The 15,783-nt window shown below is 40.9% G+C and overlaps 1 protein-coding gene across 7 annotated transcripts in view; it reads left to right on the top strand.

Annotated features, from left to right (window-relative positions):
- ANK2 (ankyrin 2) overlaps positions 1 to 15,783 on the top strand; it is a 140,006-nt gene that overhangs the window by 16,945 nt on the left and 107,278 nt on the right. For all 7 annotated transcript variants that reach the window (XM_030450107.1, XM_030450106.1, XM_030450105.1 and 4 more), the window contains exons 3-4: positions 4,357 to 4,455; positions 5,886 to 5,984. In XM_030450107.1, coding sequence (XP_030305967.1) covers positions 4,357 to 4,455; positions 5,886 to 5,984 — 198 coding nt within the window. The remainder of the gene's footprint in view (positions 1 to 4,356; positions 4,456 to 5,885; positions 5,985 to 15,783) is intronic.

Below are 15,783 nucleotides of genomic sequence, written 5' to 3'. Positions count from 1 at the left end.
GCACTGCTCTCATTAGGGTTTGGCAGTATCAGATGTTGGTGTCACTCGGTAGGTTAATTCATTTTCATGAATTACCAGACTACAAAGCAACATAAAGGGAGAATCTTCATAATCTGGATTGATTTATCTTTTTTTTTTTTCCTCCTTTTTTTAAACCGTTCACTTGATTTCTTTGTGATATTTTTGGAAAAGACTTCAACCAACTTCCGGACTTGAGAAGGACATGCCCAGCTCTCGTAATGTGCCCTTTCTCAAATCCTGCTTGAAAAGTTGACCACATGCACGTTTTTCCTTCCTCAAGAGATTTATTCAGAGGACAGAGTTTGCAGCAACCTTAGACTGACATCTATTAGACGTGGAGAAAAGTATTTGAGTTTAACAAGGACTATGCCATTGCTTTTCAGTTTCAGCCTCTGTTGGTGGGTGCAGATGTCCTTTTCATGCTGGCAAAACACATGAAGGAGTTAGCATGACCATGCAGAGCTTGTCACAAAAGCTTTTTCATTGTCATTGTGCTTGTAACTTATGCTTTGCTGTCAGTCTGGTAGTACCTACCTAAGCCTGTGAACAGAGCATCAGTGGGAGGCAGGGAGTTGAATTTCATCCTTCAAGAAGAGAATGTCAAAACATTCAAAAAGTAGATTTTGGTGTTATTTAATTCTTGTTTATTTTCATGATGCTTTTTCTGTTTGTTGCTTAAATACCACCTTGTGTGGCAAAAGCAAGAGTAATTAGAAACTCAAACGTTAGCAAATCCTCCTGGGAATTGTTGCATCCCAAGGTGCTTCAGAGTCGATGGAAATTATAAGGGGTCAGACACATATATTATGCAGCAAAGAGGGCTCGACTGGGTAATCTACATTCTTGCTTCTTCATTTTCTTAAAGATATTAAGTACTTAATGAATACCTTCAAACAGAAGTAAAACTCAGGGAAATAAGAATTGTTGTGTTTAGCAGAGGTTGTTTCCTTTAGAGCCATGACAAATATACACTGAAGGAACACAAGCAAATGTCTGTTGCATTTAAATAATCTTTGAACTAGAAGTTGATCTGAAGCTCTGCTGAGAGGCTGAGAGGCTCTGCTGAGAGGCTGCCTTTCCATGGAGTCAGTCTGCTCTGGCAGACCAGGGTTAGGCAGCAACAGGATAAGCCATATTCCTGTTGGATGTGGCAGTGGTCTGGCTGGTGTCCAAGAAGGAGCAAATGGTTCAACAGGATTGACACTGAGAACTTCCATTCCCTGAGGATCAGATCACACCATGAGGCAACTGAGTTCAAAGGCAGAAGCAACATGGATTTCCATGGGTGATTTTCAGTGGGACTTAGTGCCTGCCTTAGAGAAAGAAGTGACTGACTTGATAGCTTTGGAAAGGTCCAAAGGCTCAGAAACCTTTGGGATTTCCTGGTGTGGTGAAAATATGCTGGGTGACACTAAAATCTGTGCTGTGATCAGCAGCAGTGTGTGTGCATGATTGTGGCACTTTATGGGATATGAAGTGCTGGGGCCTCGACCTCAGTGGCAGAGGAGAAAAGAACTGAGGGAATCAGGCTCTGCAGGGAAACACTTGAAGACCCAAGCTTGCAGAGCTTAGCATCATGTTCCTTTATGAGAGTCAGAATTACAAATGAGCCTCAAAAAGAAAGGTGGTTACAGTACACATATGCTTTGTGGGGAGGAGCAGTCCCTGTGCTGTGCAGTTTTGCTTAGCAGACAACTAATTTCATCTCCTCCCCCACCCACAACTTTTCAGCAGGCATGGGAGAGAAAAAGGGAGGTGTCAGAAACCTTTGTTGTTCTAAAATACAAGAATCCAGTTGACAGGAGTGGAGGAGTTGCCTTGATTAAATCTGAGCTTCCATCATCCTAAGTTGCAGGGATCAGCCATGTGGGCTGGGAAATAATTACAGCAGTGGGGCTGATTCTGGAGGAACAAAGCTTGCTTTAAGGCTTCAGTCCTGCTGGCACTCAACATTTAAACTGCAGTGTTTGCATCTCCTACTGCTTACCCCAGCTTACTCTATTTATGGAATTTTGGAATGTGAATGTGTACAGTAGGAACTGTATTTAAGCTGCAGTTGCTTTCTGTAACCCTTTTACTGGGCCTCACACATTAATTTTGCTTATGTTTTAATGAATAAAAAAAAAAGTCAGATGTTGCAAAGAAACTCACATCATCAGTGCAGCAATATTGGCTTTTGGCTCCTTAATGTGGCATTTGTCCTAGAGGTCTGAATGCAGGTGTGGTAAGAGATTGCTACTGATCAAGTACCAGGACAAGCCTTGCTTTCCCCATTCTTTGGCTTGTGGTAAACAAAAAAAGAATCTTGTGAACTAAAAAAGAATCTTGTCCTCAACTTTTTTTACATCAGAGATGTGTGAGGGCCATGCAATCTTGCAGTTTCTCTGCTGTTTGTGGACTTCAGCCTGCTCACAAAGAGAGGAAAAGGTTAATATGATGTGGCAGCAACACATCAGCTGTGTACAGCCTAAGGAGTCAAAGTAACTGCTCCTACTCACAGAGGAAGTGCTGATGACTGATTGTGTGAGATTAGATGTGAGAACAGGTTTTTGTTCTCAAACACTGAGAAGGATGCTGTGTGTTTCCCCACAAAATACTATTTCAAAGCTTTCAGCCAATGTAGGTAGTAATTATGGTTACTTAATACTCAGCTGACAAGAAAAAACAAGGCAGATGGGAGCTTTCTGAAATGTTTTCAGCCTGCAAAAAATTCTCTGACACACACAGTGTTCCCCATCTCAATGATTATGGTCAACCTCACCTCATAATTTTGGGTAAGAATTTATGCTTGACCCAGGGCCAGGCACTCCTGCCTGCCCAGGCTCTGCAGCTCAGCAGTCACAGTGTTCCTCTGGCATAAGGCAGACCTGGCTGCTGCTGGGTTACCCACATAATGGGATTTGCAACCACATTTCTCATTACCATTTCCTAACTACCAGGCAGCATAAGGGTATTCTTCTTTTGGCAGCTTGTGAACATGGCATTCCTTCAGTTCCTTTGCTTTCCTCGTAGCTGAGCTTCTGAATTTGACCACAACATCAGTCAGTGCCTCTTACATAAATGTAGAATTAAACAGAGTTCCTTCAGGGTTGTGTTTGAGTTGCTGTGTCTGCAGCCATTGGACCCACTCCCATTAAATGTCTCCTGTGAAGTGCTAAGTGCTTTAAAATCCTATTGGGAATTACAGGCTTGAGCTGCTTCTGTGGATGGACAGATAGACCAGGGAGCTGTTTGTTTATTTCACAGTTTAAAGGACTATGAACTGCATAGAGACAAAGTGGGAAAAATTACAGAGTGCTGATCTTGCTGCAGATTGCTCCCCTACCTGGGTATGGGTTGTGCTGCCTGCAGGATGGAAAACAAGGGAATGTTTAAGGGCAGTAGCAGTGCCTGTTTCTGGTACCTGCCTGGTGAACCATGAGGAAAATACTATAAGGTTGGGAAAATAGGTTGTTCAGTTACAGTCATAGAATCATAGAATGGTTCAGGTTGGAAGGGACCTTCATTTTGTATTTTTCTCCTGGGTGGGGTAGGGATACTAGGGAAGGGAAAGATACACTTCTGTCCTCTTTATAAGAAATGAAGTATCCTAATCCTGTTTAATGTGAAAATTTTGATGCTTACTTTTTTAGCTTGCTTTGTTTGTGGGTTTTTGGGTTTTTATTTATTTCCTAGGTGGTTGAACAAGATGATCTTTCAAGGTCCCTTCCAACCTGTAACTTTCTATGATCTCTGTGGTTTTTCTGATTTCATTAATTTTTCTTTTTGAGTGAGGTTACAAAACCTCACAGTTCAGTGCAAGGACTGATACAATTTGCAAGCCACATGTAATCAACAACCATTTTTCTCTACTTGGGCTTTTGGTTTTCTGTTTGATACCAGTTATCCCAGAGGAGAGGAGGAGAGTCCAGGGATCAGGACAGCTGATCCAGAATGATCCAGACTGAATAGATACATCATGTGTAAATTTGGCTAAGTCCTGTGATTCCTCTGATACCTGAGTGGGACTGGGTAAGGTTACAGTAAAAGAAGGCAGACATGCACTCAAATTTTGAAATAATGGGCTCTGTAGAGTTATCTAAGGTAGCAGTCTGGGCAAATGCAAAATAAGGTTTGTTTTGATGTCTTTGTTGCTATGAGAAAAGTCACTGGAAAAGTTTGCTGCACAGTGCCTTGGCTTAAATAGCCAAGTCCAAACTATCTGACTTATGTAGCTGGTCAGCTCAGAGATGTAACAGTATTCCAGCTACTAATCCTCTTCTTATAGCAGGGTAAGGTAGGAATGTGTGTGTTCAGAGCTGCTATGTGTAACTGATATGGCCCTTGTGCTTACAGAATGGACTCAATGCTCTGCACCTGGCAGCTAAAGAAGGCCATGTGGGACTGGTACAAGAGTTACTGGAGAGAGGGTCGGCGGTGGATTCCGCCACCAAGGTAAGTCTGGAATGTCTGGAAGTGTGTTCCAAAAAGCAAAAGTCAAATGCATGAAAAAACAGTATTAAACTACAAAATAAGATAATAATATAAATACCTCACTGATAGCTAAAACATTATTGCTACTAAGTCCTGCAAGTCTGTGTTCTTTGCTGAAGCTCATTGGTAGAAAATGAAGAAGGAAAGATTATTATTATTTTTACAGCCTGTTGACAGGGGAAGCATGAAAAGGTTTTGGCACTGCCAGAGTTTTCATTATTTCCTATGACAGGTCCCCAGTGCACAGAGTGACCATTGCTCAGACTGGTAGATTTTTTCTAAACCTGTGAAAATGGGTAATTGATGTATCATCTCCAGAACCTTCTCACTCAAGGGGACAATGGAAGAAACACCCATGTGATGAGGATTTTTTGTGTCCCACACATTCAATCAGAATGCTGTTGGTGTGTGGTGAAGTCCTCCTGATGGGCCAGGTTTGTTGGCTTCAGCAATGTGAAGTTTGGCTCCTGGTGTCCAGGTTGGCTGTGCTCAGCCTTTGCATTCAGTTCCCACCTTGCAGTGCTGATTTTTCATGATTTCTGATGCACAGGATCTCCACCAAGGTCCTCACTTGGTCCTCACTCTGCTAGAGAGCTTCTTGCTGCACTTGTCATTTCCATCACTGATGGAAAAACTGAAGTTGCCTCCTTCAAAATCATTTCTAAGTCACCACTCAGTGAAGCTGTTGGTAGAAACATCAGGTTCTAGATAGGACTTTGGGATTTTGTGCTGGTTTTATAAACTTTGATTCTTTAATAAAGCCATTTAAATATTACTTCTAGGATGAGAGATTGGCCTGGAAAAAGTACAAGGCTCTTATGAAAGCAGAGATCTACATCAGTGCTGCTGTTCTGTGAGATTATTTCCATTGTGCAGTGCAGCTTGTAACATAAAGTTCACACCTTTCAAAAATATGCATTTTAATTTCATGCCAATTAGAGAGAAAAAATTTCTCTTCTCAATTTAAAAGGCTGGTTTCTGTTACTTAACAGCCAGATCTTCCTTTTGGGTCTTGTAGCAGGAAGTCTTATTTTACATGTGATTTACAGCTTGAATTTTAGGTCTTCCAGATTTCAGCTACTTATGCAGGGCATGATCTCTGGGACTGAATGAAAAAAACCTGTTAGTCTGTACTAAACCTTACCTGGAAGTTTGTCCTATACCCCAATCTCATCTCATGATTTCCCTCAGAAGTTATGTTGGGCTATTGGTGTTACACACCTACTCAAGAAATCTTCATGGCTGCATGAAATCCCCCCCATGATGGTTATGGGGGGAACTTTGGGAACACTGAGATAAAAAAATGTACTCAAAATATGAGTTTGCTAAAGAACTGATGGTCAAAATAATTTCTGAAGAAGGGTAATGTATTTCATTTCTCCCTTCAACAGAAAGGGAATACAGCCCTGCACATTGCATCCTTAGCAGGACAAGCTGAAGTTGTCAAGGTTCTGGTCAAGGAAGGAGCCAATATTAATGCACAGTCTCAGGTATGATGCTGTTTTCCTTTCTCTCTTTTAAGAGTTATCTGATGAGATTTTATTAGATACATCTGAGATGTCAGTGATTCCAAATGTCCATGCCTGACAGATAATCAAAGTGATGCTTACTGAGCATTCACTGGTAAGTAGAATAAAAGTAAATATATTGGAAATCATTGTTGTTCACTGAAATCTTTCAGGAATTCTTGTGTGCTTTAGTAAGTGATTTCAGAACTGCTTTGAAGTGCAGAAATACTGCATTGTATGCTTGAGCTGAATTTGGTGAGCAGTAATGAAGAAGATGAAGTGACCAAGTTATCCTAACACATGTCTGAGATACCTGTGGTTCCTTCTATTTAGGATTAGGGACAATTTATCAAATAAATAGTATGATGAATGTCTGTAAATGCTTCCTTAACTATGGCAACTGTCTGTAAGTGTGAAGGACTGAACAGATGGTATAGACAAGGACTATAGATGGTAAGAAAACTGCATCCTTCTGGAGCATCCTGTCAGTTTGTGACATTCCCAAAGTAAATCATCAAGCTAAGAGGGTTCAGACTGAGTGTCAGTGCATCATCCAGTGACCACAAATACTGTTTGTTCAGAAATGGTGTAAGATAAGATGATGAGAGAAACAAGTCATGCTTCAGGGATAGATTAATTTCCAATTATTGTTCCTAGCACTTGCTGTCTATAGGCAAAATAATGGCCCTCAGTTTAATCTTGCTGAGAGATGTGAGCAGAACAAGAAGAGAGTCATCTGACTGACTCATGCAGCTAGGAAATGCCTTCAGGAAAACTGGGACCTGGAAGGATTTTTTACTGTTTGATGTTATGAATTTATAATGTACCGTGCAAAGTAAGTGAAGAGCAGAAGATGAACAAATAGGTTTATAAAATCATAATCAGGGGTTGGAAGAGACCTCAAAAGATCATCCAGCCCAACCCCCCTGCCAGAGCAGAATCACCCCCAGCAGTCACACAGGAACACATGCAGGTGGGCTTTGGATGTCTCCAGGGAAGGAGACTCCACAACCTCCCTGGGCAGTCTGGGCCAGGGCTCCTTCACCCTCACAGTGAAAAAATTCTTCCTAATATTTATATGGAACTTCCTGTGCTCCAGTTATAGCCATTCCCCCTTGAATAGGTTTGTCTGTACCTTCAGTACATTCTAAGACAGAGAGAAATAGTAAATTGAAAGAAAAATTAGTAATGAATAAACATGATTTATGGTAAGAGATAGTAAAGAGTCGAGCACACATAAATACAGCTGGTCAAAAAAAGAAAGAAAAAGGAAAAGACACCAACTGAACAGGGTATACTTGAATACTCAAACACTAAGTTTTTTGCCAGGAAATTCATCATTGATGACAAGATGGAGAGAAAAAAATCTTATCAGGGAAGAGCTTAATTGAGAAAGAAATGAACAACAGTACAAATTAGAGGTAAAATTGGATAAAAACGTGGGAAATTATGAAGGAAATGCTTGGTTTCTCTTACATTTTCTTTCAACTCCATTTTTTAAAAAAGGTGCTATATATATTGTAACCCTTAAACTTTTTATGAACAGTTTTGATATTGAAGATACATTACATCCTCATCTTTGTGTCTCTTATTTCACACCTTACTTTATTTAGACTCGTAAGTGCCATTTGTTGGTAATGATACAATGCCAGTGAAGGTACTCATGTTGCTCTATCACTTACCCTGTAGAGAATCTGGTTTCTGCCAAGGTCACTCTCATCTCCAGTGATGCCACAGGACAACATTTCTTCACTCACAATACAGATAAGAGCATTCTCAGTTCCAGCTTACTCAATTTATAGTTTTTCCTTTGTTTTTTTCCTCTATTAACATAGAGGAAATTGCATAACAATTGCATAACAACACTGGCCTTTATCAAAGCTTACTGCCAGTGACATCTGAAACACCACACTGATTTCCTACTTCCTTGCAATAATGAAATAAAAGAATTATCCCAGAAAATGCTATTAAAAACATTGTAACCACTGAGATTACAAACCCCATCTGTGCTATCTGGGATTGTTAAGCGTTCAGGACTTTGTTTTTATGGATTTTGTTTTCCTATTAGATTAATTTGCCCTTCATTTTCATGTTGGCCTTCAGAGCTGTTATTTATTCATCTTCCTCTTTTCTAAAGTCTGCTCCTTTTGAGTTAGTATGTCATCACTGCTATTTTTAGAAAAGTAATTTCTATTTTGATACAAAGCCTAATTGCACAGTGATTGCTAATTGAATGACTCCACTTTCACCTGCATGCATATCATCTGAGAGCTGACATCTTCCTTGGGTGTGTGTCAGGCAAAGTGGTGAAATGAGGGCAAACCCAGAAATGGCCAGAGAGATCTAGAAGCTGCTGGTCCTTCTTGGCATAGCTCTACCTAGAACGTGACAAGTGTGCAATTGTTTGGCTCAATCAGAGCTGCCTTTTGCTACAAGTATTGCTGGAGAAAATATATTTCTGATGAGTATCCATAAAACATTTATTTATTTGACTGTGGTCAGCAAGCAGATTTAGATACATGTCATCAAGTAAAAAAATCAATTTCTGCAATTTCTCTTATTGATCTGATCATGGTTTTTTTGGTCAAGAATAGTTCTGTCCAAGCTGCACTCATTGGTAACAGAAAATCTTGTCTTGGCTGGATGGTACAAACTGTGTAAGTGTGTTTAAGGTTATCCTGCTCCAAGGAACATCACCAGATTTGGTCTGTCCAACCCTTCCCTTTGAGAAATTCCCATTTGTCTTCATTGCTTTCTCTCAAAGTCAGATTTGTGTGACCTGACTGGTGCATTATCAGAGGTGTCTGATAAGTGACATCTCATCCTGCCCCATGTGACAATGCCCCTGCTGCAGTAATCTTCATAACTGAGCCTACCTGTTGCCTGTCCCCTGCAGCATGATGCTGAGCTGTTCTGACCACACATCCCTTATGGAATGGATCCAGCCTGAATTTCCTCCCTTCCAAACAAGGTCAAAATCAGCCTGGTGTGAAGTTACACCTCCTAGCATGAGGGGATTTGACAAATGTCAAGGGACAAAGAGCTGAAAAATAAAAGACAAAATAAGGAAATATAGTTTGCTCAGTAACTGTAGGGAAACGATCATCTCCTGGAGTCACCTGAGGAAGAAATGATTCCCTTCCATTTGACAGGTTAGAGTTTAGAACAGAATGTGTTCCCCATTAGCTGCTGCTGTGCCCTGACCACTGCTTCATCCAGGGGTCCTCCCAAATGGAGAAGCTGCCTTTTAATCATGAGATTATTTAAACTGACCCAGATACAGAAAGCAAGGATTAGATAAATCAGTCCTCCCCCAAGCTGATCTTGTTATTTAAAAGCCCTCTGGTTTCCTTTCCTCTCTATCCTTCTCTAAGCTTATTGCAAACACATTAGCCAAGAAATATTTTTGTTCTGATTTGCTCCCATTCTGGTTACCACTGCCTGTTTCAGCACACAGGGGATGCTCTCATGACTCCTAGAGTATTCTGAGCCAGAGTATTCATCAGATTGAAGCAATCCTTAGAGTAGCACAGTATTTCTAGCCTCAGTATGCTCTCCCAAAAGTGAGTGATAAGAGGGCTTGTTGAATGTCCGCATTCAGTGTCAGCACAAAGGCAAAGGGCAGATTTATGTGATTCTCAGGGTAGTGATCAGCTTGTCTCTCTCAGGGTGCCCTGGGATTTGCTTTACCAGAGATTGCTCTGCCCATGGTTTGTAAAGATAATCTTGCCTTCAGAATGGGTTGTATTTTGCAGAGTATTTTGCTCCTCCATTATGACAAAAAGGTTTTAATTCCACCAACTGGGCTTTTTGCTTTTATATCAGTGTATTTAGAGAGCCAGATTGTCAGCTGCTGCATATCAAGAGGAGTCATTTAGCTGTAGCTCATCATTGCTAATGTAATCCAGGATCAGGCCCATTATCTCTTCACTGGGGGTGGGGGGGGAAGGAAGAAATGCCTTCTGGAGGATTATGTGGATTTTGAGAGATGTAAACAAAAGTAATAGATTAAGAACAATGAAAGAACAGATATATTTCTTCATCCTGTCTTAAACCAGTCCAAGTTTCTGCTGCCTGTCTCTTGCAGTGATTATCAATTACTGATAAACAACCCTTATTCCTGATCTTGAAGCATGATGTCTGGCAGCATGGAGTGGGATGCTCTGCATGTGAGACTGAGGTGGTGCTTACAGACTGACCCAGAGTTCAGGGTAACAGTGTGAACATAATGATGATTATTGATACCAACACCTTCACGTGGGACTTTCCCATTCCCCCAAATAATTCCTACAGTTACAGAAAAAATAACCCTCTGAGCATGACTGGTTTGGGGTGTCACCTGCAGAAGCAGGAGCAGGGTGGTGTGGAGATTTGGGATTTGTTGGCTTTCTCTCGAAAGCTGCTGAGGATCAGGAGCTCTTAAGGAACAAAGGAGGGTCCTGAGCCAGTTTGATGTCTGTTTCTAGGATTCCAGCTGCAGCCATGGAATAACTGAATGTGTCAGGATCCCAACAAAGACTGAAAAATACAAATTCAAAGGCCAGACTCTGCCCTGCTGAAGATTTTGGGCCTTAACCCATGCCCATATCAGGGTTATGTTTATCTGTGCATGACTGATCTCTTCCCAGTATTCTCCATCAGCTCAGTTTCTATTACAGGTTCCCTCTTGGTAAAAATGACATTTCCAAGGCACAGAACATCTTGATTTCTCTCCTGACTGTGTTTCAGGCTCTGTGGTTGCTTTGCTGTCCTTGCAGAGAAAATTGTGTTATTTGAAGCTACTAAAATAGAAATCTTTGTGCTCTTTAAATCTGGTGTTGAGCTAGGAAGGGACTTGCAGTACAATACACCTCCCAAGAAGGGGTTCCTGTAATGGTGTCTTATCCATGGGGGTACAGTTGGAGTCCTGTGCATGAACTCTGCAAGTTCATCACAAACCTAGACATCATTTATCACCTGGCTTTATAATTATTGCAGTGGTGTAAGTATAGAGTAGAAAACACTATTTATGACTAGGGAGTCAGTGAGACAGCTGGGGTGCTACTATTTTCAGTGCAGGCTTCTGTGTCACTACATTTTAAAACTTTATTTATTGCAAATTAGTTTGATGACCTCAAACAAGTGAATATTCTTTTTGTTGGTTTCTTTGCTTAGCCATTTGGCCCAAGAAAGGAGAATCATCAGCATTCAGGCATTCTGGCCTTTTTTTCTAACTGCTTTTCTCAGCTTTAATCTTTATAGTCTACGGGGACCCTGTGAGCCCCAATTTCTGCTGTAATGAATGTAAGGAGTGATGCAATCATTAGCTAACACTTGTTGGGGAGTTTCACAGTAGGGCAGAATCCAGTAGCTCTCCTGTGCCCTTACAGATGTGCCACTTTACAATGAATAACCCACAAATGCTCACATCTAACCTGTGTGCCATCCTAGTACTTTCCAGCTTGGTTGTAAAAGGAAATTATATTCCAGGAAAATGAATATATACTGATGTGCTGCACCTTTTGAAACATGGGGGAAAGAGTCTTAAGGTGCTTTCCTCACTACCAGAAATCCATAGTCTTTAATTTACACCCTCCATGAGGATGCTGCCAGCATCACAACAGTTAATGTTTAGCATTCTGACATTTTTTTTTCCCTTGAAAAATTATGTGAGTTATATAATTGTTTTATGAAAAATGCATTTTAAGGGAAAAGAAAGAGGAATGTGAATAATTGGTCAAATTAACAATATGTAAACTTTCAGATTTTGATGTAAGCTAAGAAAAAAGACTTTTAAAAGTTGAACTAGCTACCTCGATCTATCCTTAATTCACCCTTTTAGGCAGAGAATCTCTCCTGCTAATATAAAATCCTCTTATGTGGTGTTTATTTTTAGACTGGCTGAAAATAATGCTCTGAGCATAAAGTATGACAAAGTTCCCAGAATTGTGATAGTGTGTTCTTAATTTAGCTTGCAAAGTTGCATTTATTTGTAACTCTCATATTTGTAACTCTCATAAATTAATTGCTTGGGCTGTTAAAGGGTTTGTCACTGAGTAACAGAATGGCTGAGGTTGGAATGCACCCTCTGGAGTCATCTGTCCCACCCTCCCTGCTCAGTCAGGGTCACCTACAGCAGGCTGCCCAGCACCATGTCCAGAGAGCTTTTGAGCATCTCCATGGATGGGGACTACTCAGCCTCTCTGGGAACCCTGTGTCAGTGCTTGGTCACCCTCACAATGGAGAAGTGTTCCCTGCTGTCCAGAGGGACCCTCCTGTGTTTCCTTCCCTGCACAACATTCTGTCCAAGAGAGAGCAGCCTCTGCTGCAGTGCTTATTGCCTCTCCCCTGCAGTATTGGGGCTGAGATAAAGGACAAGCTCCCAGCTCCTGACTGATGTGTTAACACCTGACATGAATCAGATTTGATAATCCACAGGAATTGTTTCATGAGGAATGTAAGCTTGTCCCCCCCTTGTCTCAGTTTTGTCTCATTCTTTGTGCTGGTATCTGGTCCTTTATATGGAGCTGGCTTAAATCCTAACATGATGAGAAAGAGCAGGAGGCACAGGGAGGAAGGTAGAGAAATTTCACTGAGGTTTCTCTTAGGTTGTTTACTGCTGAGTGCTACAAAGGAAATTCTAGAGTGACCCAAAGGAAACTGAGCTTTTTTATGGGCAGGATTTTGTGCACAGAATCTTATCTGAATGTTGGTTGAGAAGTACAGTTGGAGGATTGTAGTGAAGTTTGCAGGAAAACAAAACAAAACCAAACCAAACCTATCTTCAGTTTTCATTTTTAAACCTTAGAAAATAAGATTTTCCTTTCCTTGATATGAAACAAGATTGGGAAGAGCAATTTGCCAAAACACCAAACCAAGAACCAATGCATTGAGAGGGAGAGGAGGCAAGAGGCCTGGATAGGGCAATCTGATGATTTTGTTAACCTTCTGACTGGTAATTGCATCTTAAGAGTAAATGGGAGAGAGCTTTGTTGTATGTAACCAATTGCATCAGATGTCAGTTGTCTGTCCTGGTAATCTCAGTGATCTAATACAGTTGTAAACAGTTCCTGCAGGCCTTTAAAAGAAAATTGATATATTTGTCTGGGTTTGCATGAGCTGCTTAATCACAGGATGTGTTGATAGTCCTCATGTTTCATCTTAAAAGAGGCAAAGTGAGGGAAGAGGTAATATATCCTTATTTTCTCTCTTTTCCTTTGTAATAATACAGGGATAAATATGGATATATGGATATATAGACATTATAGGCAGGTCAGTCATTCAAACACTGGCTGCTCAGCAGAGTTGGGAAGATGTTTCCTTCTCACTCAGGTACTGCATCCAAGGAGTGAGGTTCCTCGAAAGCCATAAAATAAAGCTCAAGCAAACTCCATGGCTGTTTGTGTGATTTCCTAAATGCTCTAATAATCCCTCTGCTTCTTCAAACCGTGTCCTTCATTAGGGCTTGGGCAAAATTTAATGATACAAATTCTGAGTCATAGATAGACTTGCCAATTTGCATTAATAGCTTGAAGAATCATTGAGAGCTATTCATTTTCTCAAATTAGCAAGTGAATCACTGAATTTAGTAGGAAGAATGGAGTATATAATATACTCTATTTGCTTAGTGTTAATTTCTCATATTAACTTTATATTACAGTAGTATACATCTGTCCTTACTGCAAATCCTCTGATGAAATCATTGTTTGAAAGTGACTGTTCTACATCATTACCAAGTTAATTTCTATTTTTCAGATGATGCTCAAAATCTAAACATACAAACTTAATATAAATACACAGCCAGGCTTCCAGAAAAAGCAAAAGGAAGTGGGTTTCTCCTTTTCCAGGTCACATTTATTTGCCACAGTCAGTATTTTTACTTCAATTCTGGACTGTGTTTATACAGTATGAGACCATAAACCCAAGAACCTTCTGAAACAAGGAGGGGAGAGGTCAGTCTCCTTTGCAATGTGTTGATGGAGAATCATTTACCAGAATGACATTGGTTCAGTAGGAGTGAAATAGAAGTCTGGGGAAAACATGTTTTCTTCAGTTTACAGAGACTTGGGATCTTGAGCTTTGAAGTATCTCAGAAGCAGAACAGAGAAACCAAGTATTGGCATATAACTCTTTGAAATGACAAGATCAAAAACTGGAGGGGGGATTTTAGATGAGCAAAAGTATAGGAAACAAAGGGAAGGCTATGGTTTTGTCCTGGGCATTTCTGTTTAATGGCAGGAGAGAGACAGAAACGTGCTGTACAGGAGCCAGGCAGCTGCTGTGCAGGATGGAAGGAGACTTGGAAGTCTTGGGGTCTGGTGGGTAAAAGAGAAGGCAGAACTCCAGCAGGGCTGACAGGAATCCCACTGGGCAGAGGGGAGCAATGATACCAGGAATCCCAAAACAGGAGTTTTCTGGCCAAGAGCCAGAAGTGTTGAGGTCAAAACCACTGTGATTAGGAGCTCTGAAACGAGCTTCTTCACTAAGAAATGGACTTCACCCTGCTTGTCAAAAAAATTGGGCTAGACCTTGCCAGGAGAAGAAATTCAGTGTGTCTGGTATAGGCAGTTTTGCAAATAGACCTTGGCATGCTGTTACAGTTTCCAAAATAAACCAGATTTGAAGAGGATGCATACCTAAAGCTTTGAAAAAACAAACAAAAAAGCTATGGGTTTTTTTCCCCCAATTGCTCTATTACCAGGTATGATTATAGCATATGAGGTTTTATCTGTGATATATAATAGGTGCTCTTCTGGAGCTCTGGGTGAAAAACTAGTTAGTAGTTCTTGGTACTAAGTGGTCATGAAGTCATACATGTTTTGTTTACCATCTCTTAATCCAGGATTTATTGTCCTGATCTCGTTCTAGAATGAGGGACTTGAGTTGATTAAAAAAATAAGATTCTTCAAAGCTTTTAAGCAAATTGATTTACTCTGGCTTGAGAATTCTCATATTCCCCTTGTTTATATTAGTTGGTGTGATCCGTGTGTCCAGCCACGTAATACTCAGTGCTAGAAGGATTTTGCAGGTATTACTGTGTAGAACCCTGCTATGATAGACTTTCATATTAAAGTGCTGATGAGGCAAGTGGAAAATTACTCTTAGTTAAACCTAATAGGTTGCCATTTTGTTTCTTTCTGGGGTGGGAAGGCAAACCAAAGCAGTGAGCCAGCTGGGTTACCTGCAGTTGTCTCTTTGTGAATCCATCCAGGTGCAGTGGAAAAGAACCCAATCTGTTCATCCTTCCCACTGCCAGCTCCTGGCAACCCCCTGCTCTTCTTCAGCTTCCTAATGCCATGCTGAACAGCATTCCTTCAGTTCACACTTTGAGGGCATCTCTTGTCTCTTCCCCCTGTTTAAGAGTTGGCTGAGGAGCAGCATGGAACCCAGCACAGCTCCTGACTTGCTCCTTTGCCTGGTTGGTGCTTCCAGTTTTAGCAGTGAGTTGGGAGGAGGGAAGCTGCCTGTCAAAATGCCTTTTGCTCTTAAAAGGCTTTTCTTGAGGTCTAACATGAATTTCCTCTCCAGCTACCTTGGTGAACTCTGCCTTTTTCCATTTGTTGTGGTCATCCTGAACATGCAGAACAGGCCTTTACTCTCCTCTGTAAAGACTGTTACCTTCTTTTCCTTCTATTTTCCCTTTCCAGACAGAACACCAATTACTTGTCTTTTCTCAAAGGAAATGTTTCCCTAGGGAGATGTATTTTTGTCCTGGTGTCTTTATGATATCAGAATCAGCTCATTGACCAGTGGCCCTTTGGTAGACCACTGTGACCTTCATGTTCTTATCTGCAAAATTCTC

The sequence above is a fragment of the Calypte anna genome, chromosome 4A (assembly GCF_003957555.1).
Source record: "Calypte anna isolate BGI_N300 chromosome 4A, bCalAnn1_v1.p, whole genome shotgun sequence".
NCBI classification, from domain to species: Eukaryota; Metazoa; Chordata; class Aves; order Apodiformes; family Trochilidae; genus Calypte; species Calypte anna.
Note: the sequence above shows the minus strand (reverse complement) of the source record. Positions and strands in the feature narration are given on the sequence as shown.